Source organism: Eublepharis macularius, chromosome 18, assembly GCF_028583425.1.
Source record: "Eublepharis macularius isolate TG4126 chromosome 18, MPM_Emac_v1.0, whole genome shotgun sequence".
NCBI lineage: Eukaryota > Metazoa > Chordata > Lepidosauria > Squamata > Eublepharidae > Eublepharis > Eublepharis macularius.
In genome coordinates, this window is record NC_072807.1 from 1079497 (window position 1) to 1098079 (window position 18583).

Below are 18583 nucleotides of genomic sequence, written 5' to 3' on the forward strand. Positions count from 1 at the left end.
TCTCTATCAGTTGACCTATACATATCTATATATATCTCAATCAATTAATCTAACTGCTTATAAATTCACATTTCTCTTCCTCCCCCGGTAAAGTCACCCCTCTCTTTTATACTTTTATTATATTTCAGTAGTTCTCAAACTGCCACAGTTTTCCTCCCACCTCCCATTTCTTCTCCAGGTATTGTTTCAGCTTCTCCCAGTCTGTGTTGAACTGCCCTGAGTCCAGATCTCTCAGTTTTCTTGTCATCTTGTCCATTTCAGCCATATACAGCAATTTGTAGATCCAATCTTCAATAGTTGGTACTTCTTGTACTTTCCATTTCTGCGCATACAAAAGTCTAGCTGCTGCAGTCATATAAAAAATCAACGTCCTATGATGGGCTGGAATTCCCTCCATTCCCAAGTTTAGCAGCAGGAGTTCTGGGTTCTTATTTATTTGAAACTGTAAAATTTCACTCATTTCTCTTATTATTTCCCCCCAGAACTGCCTAGCTACCTCACACGACCACCACATATGATAGAGGGAGCCCTCATGTTTCTTACATTTCCAGCATTTATTAGAAGTATTCAAATTCCCTAGCGCAATCTTCTTTGGTGTCATGTACCAACGATAGATCATTTTGAAAATGTTCTCTTTAATATTGATACATGTCGTTGTCTTCATTGTAGTTTTCCACAAGTATTCCCATGCCTCCATTGTTATTTCTTTATTGAAATTTATAGCCCATTTCACCATCTGTGTTTTAACTATCTCATCCTCAGTATACCATTTCAGCAATACTTGGTATACCTTGGATATTCTTTTCTTGTCTTCTTTAAGAAGGGTCTGCTCTAGTTCCGAGTTCTCTGTTCGTATGCCCCCTTTTGCAAAGTCTGAGTTGTATAAGTCTCTAATCTGTCTATACTGAAACCAATCATAGTTAGGTGATAGTTCCTCTTGCGTCTTTATTCTAAGTTTAGATACTTCAATCTTAGTTATTTCTTTGTACGTTAAACATTGTTGTTCATTATCCACAGCTCTCGGATCTATCACCTCATATGGAACCACCCACAAGGGGGTTCCTTCTTGTAGGTAAGTTCTATACTTCTTCCAGATTGTAAATAGACTTCTCCTTACAAAATGATGCAGGAACATCGAGTTGACCTTTACTTTGTCATGCCATAGGTATGCGTGCCATCCAAAAATTTTTTTATATCCCTCTAGGGCTAATAGTCTCTTATTCTTTAATGTCATCCACTCTTTTAGCCAAACTAGGCAGATTGCATCATGGTAAAGTCTCAGATTGGGCAGTTGCATTCCGCCTCTCTCCTTTGCATCTTGTAAAACTTTTACTTTCACTCGAGGCTTCTTGCCTGCCCAAACAAAATCTGATATTTTCCTCTGCCATTTTTCAAATTGTTTAGAGTCTCTGATGATTGGTATTGTCTGTAACAAAAACATTACTCTTGGTAACACATTCATCTTAACTGCTGCAATCCTGCCCAACCATGACAGGTTCAATCTATTCCATTTGATCAAGTCTCTCTCTATCTGAGTCCATAATTTTTCATAATTATTCTTGAACAAATCTATATTTTTTGCAGTCAGCTCAACTCCCAAGTATTTCACCTTACTAGTTACTTCACAATCCGTTGTTTCCATTAACAATTGTTGTTTCTGCTTAGTCATGTTTTTGCATAATATCTTTGACTTCTTTTTGTTAATGAAGAAACCTGCCAAATCTCCAAACTCCTTGATCTTGTCTATCACTTTTGGCATGTTCTCCAGTGGGTCTTCTACAATTAACATTATGTCGTCTGCAAATGCTCTGACCTTATATGAATAGTCCTTTATTTTTATTCCTCGTATTTCCTCATCTTGTCGAATTTGTATCATCAGAATCTCCAATACTAAAATGAACAACAATGGAGATAACGGGCAACCTTGTCTTGTTCCTTTACTAATCGTCAATTTTTTGGTCAATTCATCATTCACTACAATTGCTGCAGTCTGGTCTCTATAGATTTCCTTGATTGCTCTGACGAATCTTTCTCCCAGTTGTAGCTTTTCCATAGTGGCAAACATAAAGTCCCAGTTTAAATTGTCAAACGCTTTTTCAGCGTCTACAAAGAAGAAACCAACCTCTTTGTCACAACGCTTGTCGTAGTATTCAATAGCATTGATCACTGTCCTTAAGTTGTCTCTTATTTGTCTGTCTGGCAAAAAGCCTGCTTGTTCCTCCTCTATGACTTCCGAGAGCCACCCCTTCAATCTCTCCGCCAATATCTTCGCAAAAATTTTATAATCATTATTGAGTAGTGATATAGGCCTATAATTTTTCACGCTAGTCAGATCTTGGCCCTCTTTTGGGATCAATGATATATTCGCTTCGCTCCAAGTGTCTGGAATTCTTTGATCCCTAAAAACTCCGTTCATCACCTCTTTTAGGAATGGTGCCAGTTCATTGGCCATTGTCTTATAAAATTTAGCCGTAAGTCCATCTGGCCCTGGCGCCTTTCCTAGATTTGCGGATTGTATTGCCATATTTATTTCCTCATCAGTTACTTCACTGTTCAGCTTATTTCTCCAAGCTTCCGAGATCTCTGGAAGTTTGGTTTTCTCCAAATATGATGCTATTGATTCTTTGTTTACTTCTTTTTTATTATACAGCTTAGCGTAAAATTTATAAAAGGCTCTGCTAATGGTAGTCTGCTCCAAATACGTTTTGTTTTCTTCACAAATTTTATTTATTATTTTCTTTTCCCTTTTCTTCTTTAATTGCCATGCCAAATATTTCCCAGGTTTATTAGCACCCTCAAAAGCTTTTTGATTCAGTCTTTTAAGGTTCCACTCCAATTCTTTGTTACTCATTGCTGTTAACTGTTCTTGAAGAATTTTGATTTCCTGATGTATTTTCTTTTTCCCTGGTCTCTTTTTTAACTGTACTTCTTTGGCCTTTATTTTCTCCTCAATCTCTTGTCTTTTCTCCTCTTTCTTTTTCCTTGCTCTACCATTTAAGTCCATTAGTATGCCCCTTACAACCGCCTTGTACGCTTCCCAAACTTTACTGGTTGGTACTTCTTTATTCACGTTGTATTGTATAAAAAACTTAGTCTCTCTTCTCAGTGTTTCCATATTCTCACTTTCCTGTAACAGGTCCTCATTTATTCTCCAGGCTTTCCTTTTTCTCCTTTTTCCAAATTTCCACATAATTGGGTTGTGATCTGAGCCTACCATCGGCATTATTTCTACCTCCTTAGTCCATAGCGCTAAGTCCTTTGAGGCCCAGATCATATCAATTCTTGATAATGTAAGATGCCTTGCAGAATAAAAAGTAAACTGTTTGGTTTTAGGATATTCTCTCCTCCATACGTCTTCGAGAGTCTCTTGTTGAATCAACTCAAAAAAAAGCTTTGGCAATAGTCCTCTTTTCTTTTGTGCTTTTGTAGTCTTTTTGTCTAATTCCAAATCTGTCACTCCATTGAAATCTCCAGCAAGAATTATCTGGTCATATACAAGATCGTCTAGGTGCTTCCTTAAGTCCTCAAAGAAGCTTTCCTTTGCACCGTTAGGTGCATAAAGTCCGACTACCAACACTCTCTTTAAGTTCCAATTACATTCCACTGCTACAAATCTAGCTTCCACATCTCTCATAACAAATTTTGGCTGCAGCTCCTCTTTTATATACAACACCACTCCTCTTTTTTTCTTGTTGGAAGCCGCTACAAATTCTTTGCCCAATTTTCCAGATTTTAAATATTTTACATCCTGTTTTCTAATGTGGGTCTCCTGCAAACAAACAATATCACATTTTTGTTTTAGTAGCCAATGAAAAATATTTTTTCTCTTATTCGGTGAGTTTAGTCCATTTACATTCCAAGATAATACTTTACACTCCATATTCATGGATTTGTTGGTAAGTCTTTTTCATTGTCCATGATAAATCTCTCCATCTCCCGCTCAGATCTGATGCGTTTTTTTGCCCCTCCAAACTCAAAGGACACTCCTTCCGGTAACTCCCATCTGTATCTGATATTCATGTCCTTCAAAGTCTGAATTAGCACTCTATATTTTTTCCTGTCCAATAACACTGATCTGGGCAGTTCCTTCATTATAATAATCGTCTTGCCATCAATCTCCAATGGATCTTGAAATTGTTTGGTCACAATCCTCTCTTTCATATTTCTAGTTGTAAACTGCACAATCACATCCCTTGGTAGTTTCCTCTGGGTTGCAATTCTCGAGTTCACACGATACGCCACATCTAGGATAGCCACAATTTCCTCCTCCTCCTTCCCCAGGTAATCAGCCAACACCTCAGTCATCTGTTCTTGCGCTGACTTCCCTTCCACTTCTGGCAGACCACGAAAACGAAGCTGCTTCTCCATGTGTTTAGTTTCTGCAACTGACATCCTCCCCTTCACCAGCCTCATCTCTGTTTGTTGCGTGTCTATTAAATTCTCCATCGCGTCTTCTACTGTTTTAACTCTCTGCTGCGTTCCTTGTAATTCACTGCTAATCGTTTCCACACCTTTTTTCACTTCTGACAGCTCCGACTTTACTGTCTGTGTAACTTCCTTGACCTCTTTAATAAGCTCCAATTTCGTGTCCTTAAGTTCTTTCATCATGTCTATAAGTTTTTTGTCCAAGTTTTCTATTGCCGATTGCCACTCTTTTTTCGACATCGTGGGGCTTGCTTTAGCTCGCTCCCACGAATCTGCTCTCTTCCTCAGCTCCGTGGCGTATAATTAAACGTTTTCCTTTTTTTTAAATGTCCCAATCTTTGCCAAAATTAATTTTTTATATCCAAAATGTCGGGCGTCTTTTCTCTATGGTTTCTCTATGTTATTATAATCCAAGATGGCCTACTTCCTCTTCCGCTGAAGCCACGAACCTTCCACTTTCAAAGATGGCGATTCCCCACTTCCTGTCCTTTGGCAAGGGCCGCTTCCCTCCAGCCACTCTATTGTTGTTACGCACTTCCTGTCTCCCGTCTTCCCACAGCAGGTCTCGCGATGGTGTCTTTTTCCCACAGCTCCAAAACCACAGGTATTCAAAACAATAGTCCGATTTTTGTAATAACTTCTTTAAACTTAGTCTCTTTTAAAATACAACTCCTGCCGAGTCTTCACCTCCTTTTCGCTAGTCTGTTGCAGTTTAAAAGTCTACTTTCTTTCCTCTCTGTTTTTGTCAATCTGTCCCGTTTCAAGAGATAGCGATCTTTACCTTCTCTCCAGCTTTCTCGGGTTGTAATCGCTGTTTCGATCTTAAATTCTCCTCTCGACTTCCCTCCCCGATCGAAGCTTGGGTATGTAGGTCTTATGCCAGCCGAATTGGCCCCAAAATTGCCGCAGAGATTATAGCCGACCCGTCGCAAGGTGGGACCTCAAGGATCGGGGGGGAGACTCCTTGTGTAGAGCCCCCCCTCGTCCGAGATCTAACTCACCCTAGGGTCTTGAGCGTTCTTTGCCTGCTCCCCGCCTGAGAGCAGTCGGCCGCGGGTTATTTTCACCCCTCCGGCCGGTTTAAAACGGCAATCCGGTCAGCTCCACAAATGGAGCTGCGTTAGACCTCCATGAATCCCAAACCGGAAGTCCCGTTTGTGGGGATTCTGATGAGCAGTCCCTGGAACGTGGCATTATATTTTCCCCAACAGACTACTTTCCCAGTATATTGGACATGAAGTATATTTTTAAATGAATGTTATGTACTATTTATGTTTTTAATGGTAATTGTTAATTTATTGTGCAGTGTGTTTTTAAGCTTTGTTGTGATCTGCCCTGAGCCCACTGGTGTGGGGTGGGCGGACTATAAATTGAATAAATTAAATTAAACTAAATTATGAAATTGACCAAAACTCCCTTAGTCACTTAGTCACCAAAGTTCAACGGAAACCTTTCAAAAACAAAATCCCACGGGAAGCTGCTGAATTGGAATTCATATGTAAATTTGACTCAGTCAGACTTGGATTGAATAGAGACTATGAATGGTTATCTCATTATCGGAAGTAACTGATTTCATTAACAGAAGCGAACTGATCCCATTAACAGAAGCGAACTGATTTGCATCTACTCCCCCCTCCTCCCCTCTCCACCTATATATCTGGCCAGTTTCTTCTTACCCTCCATGCATCTGATGAAGAGAGCTGTGGTTCTCGAAAGCTTATGCTACAGTAAAGTTGATTAGTCTTAAAGGTGCTACTGGATTCTTCACTACTTAGTCACTACAGGCCTTCATCTCTTTCTTTTGCAAGACCCCAGGAGAGCGTTGTATTTTTTTTGCATGAGAGCACAATTCTGAGACTAGGAATACAAACCAGAAATCGTGCATCTTCCTGGATAATGATGAAGGAAAAGAAAGGGGGGGGGGGAAACCTCCCAGCAACACAAACAAGCAGACAAAGAAAGCGAAGATTCTCGGCCGCAAAGGGCCGTAATGGCGGAAGAAGGGCTCGTCTGCCCTCTTTTCTGCTTCAGGAATACACTTCAGAGTCTGAATGTAGCATCTTTAATGGAACATCTATCTTAAAAACAGATTCCTTGGTGGTGTACAGAAGGATCGAACTGCTTGTAAGACAGATCTTTACAAATCTGATCGTTCCCGTTCCCACGTGTCAATGCTCTTCCTTGAGTCTGGCCCTTCTGCCCCACCTTAGGGCATGCAGGTCATCAGAATGGCTCCCCTAAATTCATGAAAGGCTAAAAGGGAGGTCAAGTACTCAGTGAAAAATGGCAGGTTTTTCTTAACAATGTAAGCAAATATGAGACAAATTGTATCATTTTGCAGTTTTGACTCTGCCCTATTTTGTAGCATTGTCCTTTTTTAAAAAAAACAACATGTCATGACACACAATTGTTATCAGAAATCCATATTGTGATTAGCTAAATGTTGTAGTACTCGATACTTTTTTAAAAACATGAGCTAAGTTTCAACTTACTGTTTATTTTAGCTGCAGAATAAGCTGTTTCCTTTGACTATCAGAGATGGGCAGACCCAATCCAATTTGGAACGGAGCTGTTGAAACACGTTTACTTGGAGAAAGTTTGGGGGATGCTCTGCAGTAATTCCATACTCAGTTTAGGCTCCATCTTGTTCACAAAAGGGGCTGAGAGGCCTCCCCTCTGTTGCCTAGGCAGGAGGTTTGTGGAGGGGCAGTGTTGCGAGAGAGAAATTTAAAAGAAAGAAAAGGCTTTCTTCCAGGAAATTCCTATCAAAGAGTTCTGGCAATTGCTAGAGCTACCCAGAAATGATGGAAAGAACTTCCAGCTTTACCATAAAGCATTTCCTAAATGATCCTTTGTTACTTATGGGTACCTCTAGGAATTGCCAGAACTCTATGATAAGATGTTCCTGCAAGTAGACATGGCCTTATTTTTCTAATTTTTCTCCAGGAGTTATTCCCAGCAGCAACATCAAGATGGGTAGCCATGTTAGTCTGTCTGTAGCAGACGAAAAGAGCAAGAGTCCAGTAGCACCTACAAAACTAACAAAAATTGTGGCAGGGGATGAGCTTTTGTGAGCCACAGCACACTTTTTCAGATATGCAGCAGGCAACGAAACACAGGGCTGGGGGATCCCTCTGCCCCCACAGGGGGCTTGGCACCCATACTGTCGCTCCATACTGTTGCTCCTCAGAAACCTAACTTTTCTCATAACTGTCTGGTATTTATTAAGGTCCCATTTTAATTGTATTTTATTTTTATTATTTTAATAACTGTATTTTATGCTTGTAAGATAGATTTCTATTTTTACTGTTTTTTAACTTTGTATTGTGACGGCCTTTGGCCATATACAATTAAACTTACTGCTACTGCTACTGTTGCTCCTAATCCATTTTGAAATATGTTGAGGTCAGGGTTTACAGTGATAATAAGGCCTCAAGTTTCAGGATGGCACGATGCAGCAATGTCCAGAGAAGCTAGGGTGTACAGGATGTCCCTTTCCCATGCTCCCTAGTGCGCCTGGATGCAACTGGACGTGCTTGTGGCAACGTCCAGATATAAGGTTGCCCGCGTAACCTCTTTTTGAATTGGTTCTATGGGGCTAATTTAGGAATCAAACTCGCAAGTCAAATGTAAATTAAGAAATTCCTTTAAATCAAAACCATTTCAATAGTCAGACAAATACAACTAGATTCTTTTTACAACCCAATCCATCGGTGCAACAAGGAATAGTCAATAAAGCCTTTGCGTAGCCAAGTAACTGGTTGTCACTTGGAACCACTTCAGGGTGAGTGAAGTCCAACTTTCAGGTCCGTCAAATGCCAGAGTCCTTTTCTACAGTCCTCTTCATTATAGAAGCAAACTGAAACTCAGGCTTCTGTCTCCAGCTTGGGAATTGCAGCCCTTCTTCGAGGTGATGAGAGCGCATAAAAGGCCATCAAGCCCCCCCAGCAACCAGCCTTCTCCTTGGCTGCTCAGCTCCAGGCACTGACTCCGCCCTCCTGGGCTAAACCAACTAGCTCTCGGGGGTTATACCAGCCCTAGTGGGCACCCCAACAGAAAAGTCTGGGGGTGGGGACAAGGGATTCAGCATCATTGCCATGTGCCATGTTACTTTTCACATGAAACGAGAAGTGATGTCGTCACGTCAGGGAAGCGCTCGATGGCATTTGGAGCAAATTAGGGTTGCCAGGTGCCCAAGCAGGGGGCTGGACGGTGGGGGACTCACCGCCTGTGTGCACATTATTTGCACACACACTCCCTGTGCTTCTCCTCCGTAGAGGAATCCTAGTGTGCACTGGCTGAAACCCACCCCTTTGGAGGCAGCTTCCCCACCCAGATATGAAGCCTGAGACCATATAGGTATTTTTGTGAGCCCTCCCCACTAGGGTTGCCAGTCTCACGCTGGAGGCAGGGGATTCCCCGCCCCCACCCTCCACCCCTGTTTATCTGGCTGGCAGGGGGAAAGGGGGGGGGATGTGCCTCTCAGGGCGCGCTTCCTGGTGGCGCAGCATGCTCCTGCCTGCCGCAGAAACAAGCCTGATTCAACCCCAAACAGGCCTGATTTGCCCTGCTGTGGAGCACAGCAGCACTCCAGGGCCTGTCGTGCCACCTTGGCAGCACCCCCGTGCTCTTCAGTGGCCCGATTTGGCCCCAAACGGGCCTGATTCGGCCTGCTGCAGAGTGCAGCACTCCCTGGGTATATCACATGGCCCGTGCAATGATGTCACTTCCCAGAAGTGACATCATCATGTAGCCCAGGAGCGCACACAAGGACAACCAAAAGGGGAGTGCCAGGTCTCCCGCCCAGAGGGTAGGGGGGCCTGGCAACCCTACACCCCCCTGACACCGCCTTCTTCAGACTCATTGCAGGGATGGTGGGCCAAAACAGAACCTTTTGGGATTGGTTGGCCTGCACTCCAGAACAAACTGGATTCAGTCCCTTCAGTATTTGCCCGGCCCTCCATGATTTTGGACTCCATCCCCTCACTTTTGGCTATACAGATTCATTTTCTGTGCCAGAGTTGTTGTTGTTAACAACAACAACAACAACAGCAACAGCATTCGATTTATATACTGCCCTTCAGGACAACTTAATGCCCACTCAGAGCAGTTTACAAAGCATGCCATTATTATCATCACAACAAAACACCCTGTGAGGTGGGTGGGGCTGAGAGAGCTCTGGAAGAGCTGTGACTGATCCAAGGTCACCCAGCTGGCTTCAAGCGGAGGAGAAGGGAATCCAACCCGGTTCTCCAGATTAGAGTCCCACACTCTTAACCACTACACCAAACTGGCTCCAAACTGATTCTGGCCAAATCAGTATTAACTTTCTCCCTGCAAGATGTTCCCCACCGTACATCATGGCAGCAAAAACTGGTCTTTGCAGATAGACCAACCTGATAGGCAGCTAGCGCAATGCAGTGTTTTGCCATTGCACGGGCGAGGCGTGGGGAAGGAAAGGAACAGTGGGGTGGGCAAAATGAAGCCAGGGGCATCTCCAGGGAATGCCTCCTTATAAGGCTATGTTAATTGTCCTGTGACACTCCACAAGAGTCGTGCATTCCTCCCCCCACTCCCAGCTCACCTGGAGAATCCACCAAAGGAAAGGTCTTGACGGTGGTGCCGTGTAGCAGTGCCTGCAGATCCCGGTATTTGCAGTTAGACCAGATGAATTTTACATCACACACCATAATATCCTCGACAAAGATGTTGTATTTGCTTGAGTAGGGAGAAGTTAAAAGCAAAGAGGAAAGGGTGAGTTAAGAAAAAGGAAAGGGGCTTTACTCATTATTCATTCATTCATTCATCACATTGACTTCCACTGCATAATCTGCCTTGAGTCTCAGTGAGAAAGACATACTATAAACATAGCAAAATAAAAATAAATTAATAAATTAATAATAATAACATTTGATTTATATACTGCCCTTCAGGATGACTTAACACCCACTCAGAGTGGTTTACAAAGTATGTCATTATTATCCCCACAACAAAACACCCTGTGAGGTGGGTGGGGCTGAGAGAGCTCTGAGAGAGCTGTGACTAGCCCAAGGTCACCCAGCTGGCTGCAAGTGGAGGACTGAGGAATCAAACCTGGTTCTCCAGATTAGAGTCCCGCGCTCTTAACCACCACACCACCAAATAAACATAATAAAATATAAATAAACAAACAAAATGTCCCTCTTCAGGAACTTGAATCAGTCAACATATCTACAAGCACTATAATACTAAATAAATAAAATACATGTAAAAAAATAGAATAACTTTTAAAAACTGACAATGCAATCTTAAACAGGCCTGCTTAGAAGTTCCATTTTAGTCAAAGGTGCTTACTCCCAGGACAGCATTCTCGGTATTGCAGATAAACAATAATAAACCCATAGAACCAATTCACTTGAAAAGCTTCAAATGCCTGCTGGCATTCTTATTTTAAGTATTTCCATATTGCCTTTTTAAAACATTTGAGGCAGTTGACAAAAAGACAAAATCATACGAAATGTCACAAAACATTGATTAAATGTAACCATAAAATAACATTTGGAATAAAACACTTTGCAGACCTTTGAGCAGGCCTGCCAAACATCGAAGGAAAGACTTTGAAATATGATTGCACCACAGCTGAGAAAAGACACCCCCCTGTGGCGGCCATCTGATATCTGATCAGGACTGAACCTTGGCAGTCCAAACCTACGCAGAGTTGCTCCAGTTTAAGGCCAATGGAATCAAGGAGTTTAAATGGATTAACCATAGGATTATACTGCTGAAGTAGGGACCCATCTGATAACAAAGAGAGCAATCCTAAACTGGTTTACACAGAATCTCACTCAGGTCTATTCAGTGGGACTTTCTTCCAGGAATGTTTTTTTAGGATTACCTTCAAGGAGACTTCTATGGGACAAGGCATTCCCTGAGATACCTGAGGATGCAGCCCGTTTAAGACTCCAAAGTCAAAGCCAACACTGAAAACTAAGTAGGAACCAGGGAACTCTTCTACTGCAGGCATAATAGGTTGCCTCTGATTCTGAAACAATTGATTTTCTGGTGGTCTTCAAGGAGAGTCCTACCACAGCTTAAATGTCGGTACTCCAGCCTGAAGGTTACCACACATGACATATCACAGTGACGCCCCCAGCTCAGTTTCCTTTAGGAACAGCCATCGCTGTTCTATTAGCCAAAGATGAGAAAAACCCTCTGCTGGTCATAGACATCACCTAGCCCCTCCACAAGCAAAACTATATCAGCAACACTCCCAGTTGGATCCAGTTTAAAGGCAGCGCGAGCCTATCCAGAATAGAGGACCCACTGCCTCCCAGATCTCTCGGACTGCCCCCAATACCATCTCTGCCTTGTCGGGACTCTACTTCTTATGCAAGGTGTACAACATCCCAACACAATACCTTTGAACTATCATCATAGGACCTGTTAACTCAGTAGTGTACTTGTGATGATGTCTAAGGCTGGGGAGGAGGCCTTTTGGGTGGGGGCTCTGAATGGCCTCCTGGAAGAGGCAAGAGAGGCCTTTTCATCACCAATTTTCAGAAGGTGCCGTAAGAGGGCTGCTGTTGCAAAGGGTGTTTTGTTGATTGGGACAGGCATTTGTGGTAAGGATGCCATTCCCCTGCCCAGGGCGGGGGATCCCCTGCTCTCACCTCACCTTACCCCCACTTACCTGGCTAGCAGGGGGGGCAAGCCCCCTGGGGCACCCCTCAGGTGGTGCAGCACACCCCCAGGCAGTGCACTCCTGCGCCCACAGCGGCCCAATTTGGGCTGAATCATTCCCCACCCTGGGACAGCCCCCCCGGTGACCACAGGAGCACTCCCAGGCCGCCCTTGACCTACGCAATGACGTCACTTCCCAGAAGCACGCATGTGCGACAGGGACACAGGGGTGCAGAAAGGTACGTGCCAGGCTCCTGATCTCCCGCCGGGGGACTCAAGAGACCTGGCAACCCTAACCTGTGGCAAAGGATTTGGGGGTTACCATGGGGCATGCAATTATAGACAGGAGGCTTTAATTTTATTTTGTAATGTTTTTCTGTCTGTTTTCACACCTGTAATCCACTTCAGATCTTAGTTGTGGGGAAAGTTAGAGTATAAATGTTTTAAATAAATGAATACATTGGATGCAACTCAATGGTCAGTTCCCCGTCTCCTTTGGAACTGGTTTCTTCATTACAGCCGGGCCTCCTCCCTCCCACCATCTCCTACGTTCTTCCCTTCCCGCAGGTCTCCCCTCCCAGTGTACCTGATTTGATTCCAGCCCAAGTCTGGCAAGTAGGGCAGCTTCTTCACTTGGATGATGCTGTCATAGAGGCTGGGCTGCAAACTCTGAGCCACCATGTTGGCCAGGATGACGGCCACCATCATGGGCAGGATGTGGGAGATCTGCCCCGTCAGCTCAAAGCAAATCACGGCTGTGGACACTGTGTGGCTGACTGCACCGGTCAGAGCTGCAGCACCTTTCCCAGAGAGGGGAGAAAGAGGGGACAGGTGAGGGTCCTTCCAGTGGAGAGAATATGGAAATGAAAATCTTCCAGCCAAAAGAAAAAGCGGAGGTTGGACTTACCAATCACGGCATAACCTCCAGGTAAGATTTTGTAAACAATGCCATCAAAGAGGATCCCGTCAGGGAAAAGCCAGGCCATGATTTCACCCACTAGGCGTCCAAAGGCAGCCCCTACAAGCCATCAAGAAACCAACATTTCACACCCAGAGCCCAACAAAGGAAACAGGTCCTGACCTCTGCTCTGCCACGTTGTTCAACAACATAGGGAGAAATGCTCAGGAATCGCTCACCCTAGGCGAACCACGGGCCACAGGCGAAGGAGTTGCCGCATAACGTTTGAAAAATGAATCTAAGCTCTTCTTTTCCATTTTTTTTAAGTAGCACGTGGAGAGGAAGGAAAATGAGCTTCTTCTGCTCCTGCATGTTCAAATGGTCTATACTGAGGAAGGGGCTTTTTCGCCCCGTCTCATGCAACTGAAATTCAAGCTGGATCTACTGGAACTGGAGCAGCACAGACCGGTGCCGGCAAGTCGTGGGCAGTTACTGGCATGTGAGAAGGAGCAGGGAAGTGAGAAGCTGACGTGTTAATAGGCTTTGCCCGCAGGCACCAAAAGGGAGGGGATGCGGGGCCCTGTTGCCTCACAGAACCCACAGGCCCCATTTGGGGTTGTCTCTCTCTGTCAAAATCCTGCCCGGTGGAAACTTCCTCTCAGAGAAGCCCCAGGAAAAGATGGACTCACCCAGCACAAACACAGGCATGAAGCCTCCGCAGGGGATCGGCATGGTAGTGGCGACGACAGACATCCAGAACTAGGACAGAGGGACAGGCCGCAATGGTTAGTGCGTGGCGCGGGCGTGTCTCACAGCTCTGCTGCATTTCCGTTTGGCCAGGAAGGACCTGAGGGGGGTCTGACAGACGGGCGGAGGGACGGGCAGGGGGACGGGCAGGGGGACGGGCAGGCTTCAGGGGCTGGGAAGGCAGTGAGGGACGTTCGTGCAAGCCGTCTACGTATCCTGAGGAGGGAGAGGGGCAATCCACAATTAACTATGGGCCTGTCGGTACGTAAGAGAGAATGCCAGTCAGTGCTACACCGCCACGGCATTCGCTGGCCGCTCCCCACACCACTCTTCTTCCTCTCCATTCTATCAAACAAAAAGCAAAATGTTCATAAACTGCAGTTTTCGGAAAACATATATTTAATAAGTTGCATCCTATGATGCGTGGACTCAAGGACTGGGGCATTTCTCCCCAGTAATCCCTTCGGACCCTGAGAAAGTTGATTCCAAGGGCCTTATAATCATGGGGGGCTGTAATGAGGAGAGGGGAGGGAACAGAATCTCCCCACAAGTGCCAGCAGAAAGGAGATTTTGCCCCTTTCCTTGTCTTCAATGTAGCTCCCGATCTGTGTGGCTGTCAGTCCAATACGAGTCCCTCAAACCTGGGGACCATTTTTTATTATTTATCTCCTGTTTTATCTTCCTGATTGGGACCTCAGTCAGAGGCTGCCTTGTCCTCCCCACCTCCACTTAACCCTCACAACAGCCACCAGTTGTGAGGGTGGGTTAGGGTCACAGACAGGGACAGGTCCAAGGGCACCCAGCAAGCTCCCGTGGCAGAGCAGGGACGTGAACCTGGTGGCCCCGGGGCCTAACTGGGGGAGAGGAATGCAGAAAAGACTGGGGGGCCTTCAGGGCCTTCTGCTGACCAGATCACAAGATATGTACTTCTGTGCAAAAAAAAAAGAGGGGGGGAGAAAAATCTCTTCATGTACGTAAGACCACAAACGATGATGAGTTTGGACTGCCGTGAGTACTTTTTCAGTTGGTCTATCCCTATGGTTTTGTCTAAAGGGTCTCCTGATAGGAATCAGAAACTTGACAATGAAAATTAATGATTCTCAAAAACTGGGGGGTTGGGGGTTGGTAAACAGGCACTTCCCTGCATATGTGGTGTCTGGAACCCACTTTCTGAAGATATGTGTGAAAAGAAAAGGGAGTTTCCATCCCGAATTTAGAGGGAACGGAACACAGCAAAGAAAGCAGGCTGAGAGTTGGTAGGAAGAGGAAGCTGGAACTGCGGTACAGCCAGGACCGGGGGTGGGGGTGGGGGCGCAGCTGTGCAGCTTGGTAATTTTAGACACTGGACTTAATTGTCTTGTAGGGAACCCCCTTCAGCACAAGGTCTGACTAACTGGAGAGTTGTTGACGACGTTCATATTCCTTTGGCTCTGAGTACGAGATGACTTCCTCAGCCACTGAATTCCTTTCTTGCTCAATTGGTAGATCCAAGTCAGATACAAATTCCCCTCCTCCCCCAGTACATACTGCAAACTGCCGTTCCTAGAATGCCCAATAATTAATGTAAGCTGTTCTGGGAACTATAATTCCCAGAATGCACTGGGAAGGAAGTAGAAGAATTTAGAAAGAGGGAGCTGAACTTGGGCTGCTCACTACACTTGCCATTGCCCCGCTAGGGGCAGTCCAAGCTTCTACTCCCGGCCAGCGGGGGAAGAAAAGTACGGGAACGTGAAGCTGGGGGCGAAGTGTGCTCACATGTGCTCTGGAGTGCCCCTGCAGGTGCCCACATCGTGTCAGGCATGCCATCATTCCTGGCACGATGCAGAAATAATGGGCCATGCCAGGGGCTAATTGAGTGAAAATCAGCTTGAAATTTAGCGTATGGGGCTGATTTTCACCCAGTTGACCCCCAGGGCAACCCATTACTTCCACATCATACCAGGAGTGATGTCATGCCTGGTGCAATGTGGGGCGCTCTGGAGTGTGTATACACGGAGCACTCGTGCGAGATAAGTCCTCCCCTATGCAGCTCCCCCCTGTGCCCACCCATCCCCTGGTTTGGCCCCCCAGGGACCTGGCAACCCTAGAGCTCACCTCTCTCTAGTTACAGCTTCTGTGTGGACCTCCCACCCCCATGGGGCCGGGATAGCCCCAGAATGTTACCCAGATGGCACCACTGTGGCGAAGGGTTGCCAGTTCCAGGTTGGGAAATTCTCAGAGATTTGGGGGGGGAGCCTGGGGAGGGGAGGGTTTGGGGACAGGAGGGGCATCAGTGGCGTATAATGTCATAGAGTCCACCATCCAAAACAGCCACTTTCTTGAGGTAACTGCTCTCTGTTGTCTGGACATCTGCTGTAATTCCAAGAAATCTCCATCTACCACCTGGAGATCATCAGCCCTTCTGTGTGGCTGGGGAAGGCTCATGTTTTTCTCTGGGAATCTAAGCAGAACCCACAAGCTGTGCTGTGTGCCAAAGCCGTGGTCTTCAGCCTTTTCAGACTTGGGACATCTATTTCACCCAGGAAGTCACATGACATCACAATCATATGACATGAGTAACATTACAGAAAGAAGAAGAGGATGAGCCAGTTATGACTCTCTAATGGAGGGAACTCCACATGCAGAGGACTAGAGACCTGAATAGCAGGGGTGTGGACTGGCCAGATTAGGCAGCGATGAATGAAGAAACTGTTGGAAATAGCAATGTCTGGTGTACTGCAGCAGCAAGAAGGAAGAAGAGCCTACCATGCAGGGGGCAGAAAGGATCACTTAGTTAGGACAGTGAGAGTGGCACCTCTCTTGTTTCCTGGGGGTCATTTCCTTGTCTTGTCTCCTATTGGGCTAAACAGGGCGATATCCTGCTTCTTCTCTCTCCTGCCCCACTTCTTCTCTCTCTCTGCAAGATGTAGTCAGATAGCAAGGAATCTCTCTCTCCTCTTTACTATCAAGTATGTGACTTCCTCAAATAAAATTTTTTGCCTCTCTAATAAGCACAGCGTAATTCCGCTGCATTATTTGCACTCACTCCATCAGAAACAAGAGAGTAGACTCACAGGGAGGGTGGGGGAACATCTGTTAAAGGCTTTACAGGGCAGAGATGGCACTTGGGTCCACCATTATGAAGGTGGAGCTTAGCTCCACCCCCTCTCCAGATGGTCAATGGGATGTGGCCCCTGGGGTCACTAGACCCTGCCAAGCAACCAGTAGGAGGTTTGGGGGTGGGTCCATAGGGGGCTGTGATTTCATGTGCACTGTTATAGCACTTCCTGTGAAAATCCAGACGTGACCTAGGGTAGCTCTAGAAATTGCCAGAAACTCTATAGTGAAGCCAACCTCTTTGATTTAGAGCAGTGGGGTGGGGGTGGGGGGGCATGTTCCTGCTTAAAGGGGAAATCTATAGTAGCTCCATGAGTTGTGCTTTGAACGAGCATGACAGCATGTGGAAGCTGCCCTCCAAAGCAGGACCATCCAGCTTAGGGTTGACAGCCTTCAGGTGGGGCCAGAAGAGCTCCCGGAATTACAACCGATCTCACAGAGACCAGCTCCCCTGAAAGAAATGGCAGCTCTGGAGGGCAGAACGTATGGCATCACATCCCAGCAGAGCTCCCGCCCCAAACTCCGCCCTCCCCAGGCGTCACTCTCAATCTCCAGGCATTTCCCAACCCTATGGTAGCCAACTCCAGGTTGGGAAATTCCTGGAGATTTTGTGGGTGGAGCCTGGAGAGGGCAGGATTTGGAGTGGGGAGGGACCTCAGCAGAGTATAATGGCACGGAGTCTACTTTCCAAAGCCGCCATTTTCTCTGTGGGAACTGATTTCTATAACTTGGAGATCAGTTGCAATTCCAGGAAATCTCCAGCTACCACTTAGAGGCTGGCAATCCCAGCCAGTCTGGAGATGGCAACCATAAGCTTTCAGCCGGCCACATGGGGCGAAATGCCTGTGTGGAAGCAGCCCAAGTTATATTACCGCTGGCATGGAAAAGCAATGAGCATTCGAAGACTATTCACCATCCGAAATCAGAGAGGTGGAGGCAATGGGGTGGGGCGGGACGTGGAGTCTCTTTCAGCTCTGCCCCAACCACTCCCATGCAGGAAGCCTTCCTAGTACATGCACATACAAAAACACAATCAAGCATGTATGTGCTTACTGCCTAGGCAAATGGCTACTTTTGATAACTCTTAAGCAGCGGATCAGAGGCCAGGCTGATCGGGAACTCCATCCTCAAGGCGGCCCAGAGGTGACCATAGACAGAAACTCGTCTTTTCGAAATTGGGCAGCCCAAACACGAAGTCATACACCTTTTAAGAAGTCTAAGCCAGCAAAAGCGGAACTGAATCTTGCAGGCATCCCTCAGTAGAAGAAAGAAAAGCCGTGAGGAATGAATGCAGTCAGTGCACCTTGTTTATGTTCCACTCCCACTCCTGCCACAAGCTCTGCAGGTAGCCTTGGGTAAGCCAGTCCTCTTAGCTTGTAGTGTGGAAATAATGATAACACTTACTTGGTCACTACGCTGAGTGGGCACTAATCTGTCCAGAAAGGAGGCATACAAGCACACTGTTGTTATTATTATAATGTTTAAGCTTGCACTAAGCATTATCAGCCATCCAGAACAAAGTCTCTGATAAGTACGGTCTGTGATATCCATTGCCAAGGACAAGAAATCTCAGTCCCACACAAGACTAGAGTAACTTACAACACATAAAACACTGAATTTGTGAAGCCTCTAATAGAGACCTTCACCATTCACTTCCCCTATAAGCTTTAGAACAAGGCATTCACATTACGAGGATTCTGTGTTTTGCATCCTTTGCCACTGCAGCAACAGCAGAGCTTCCTTGCAGGACTTCAGGGT

At 45.7% G+C, this 18583-nt stretch overlaps 1 protein-coding gene across 1 annotated transcript in view; it reads right to left on the reverse strand.

Moving 5' to 3' along the window:
* Nucleotides 1-18583, reverse strand: part of CLCN1 (chloride voltage-gated channel 1) — a 132091-nt gene that overhangs the window by 27496 nt on the left and 86012 nt on the right. The window contains exons 13-16 of the mRNA XM_055002589.1: nt 13672-13741; nt 12992-13102; nt 12671-12884; nt 10010-10143 (exon numbers count right to left, since the gene is read on the reverse strand). Coding sequence (XP_054858564.1) covers nt 10010-10143; nt 12671-12884; nt 12992-13102; nt 13672-13741 — 529 coding nt within the window. The remainder of the gene's footprint in view (nt 1-10009; nt 10144-12670; nt 12885-12991; nt 13103-13671; nt 13742-18583) is intronic.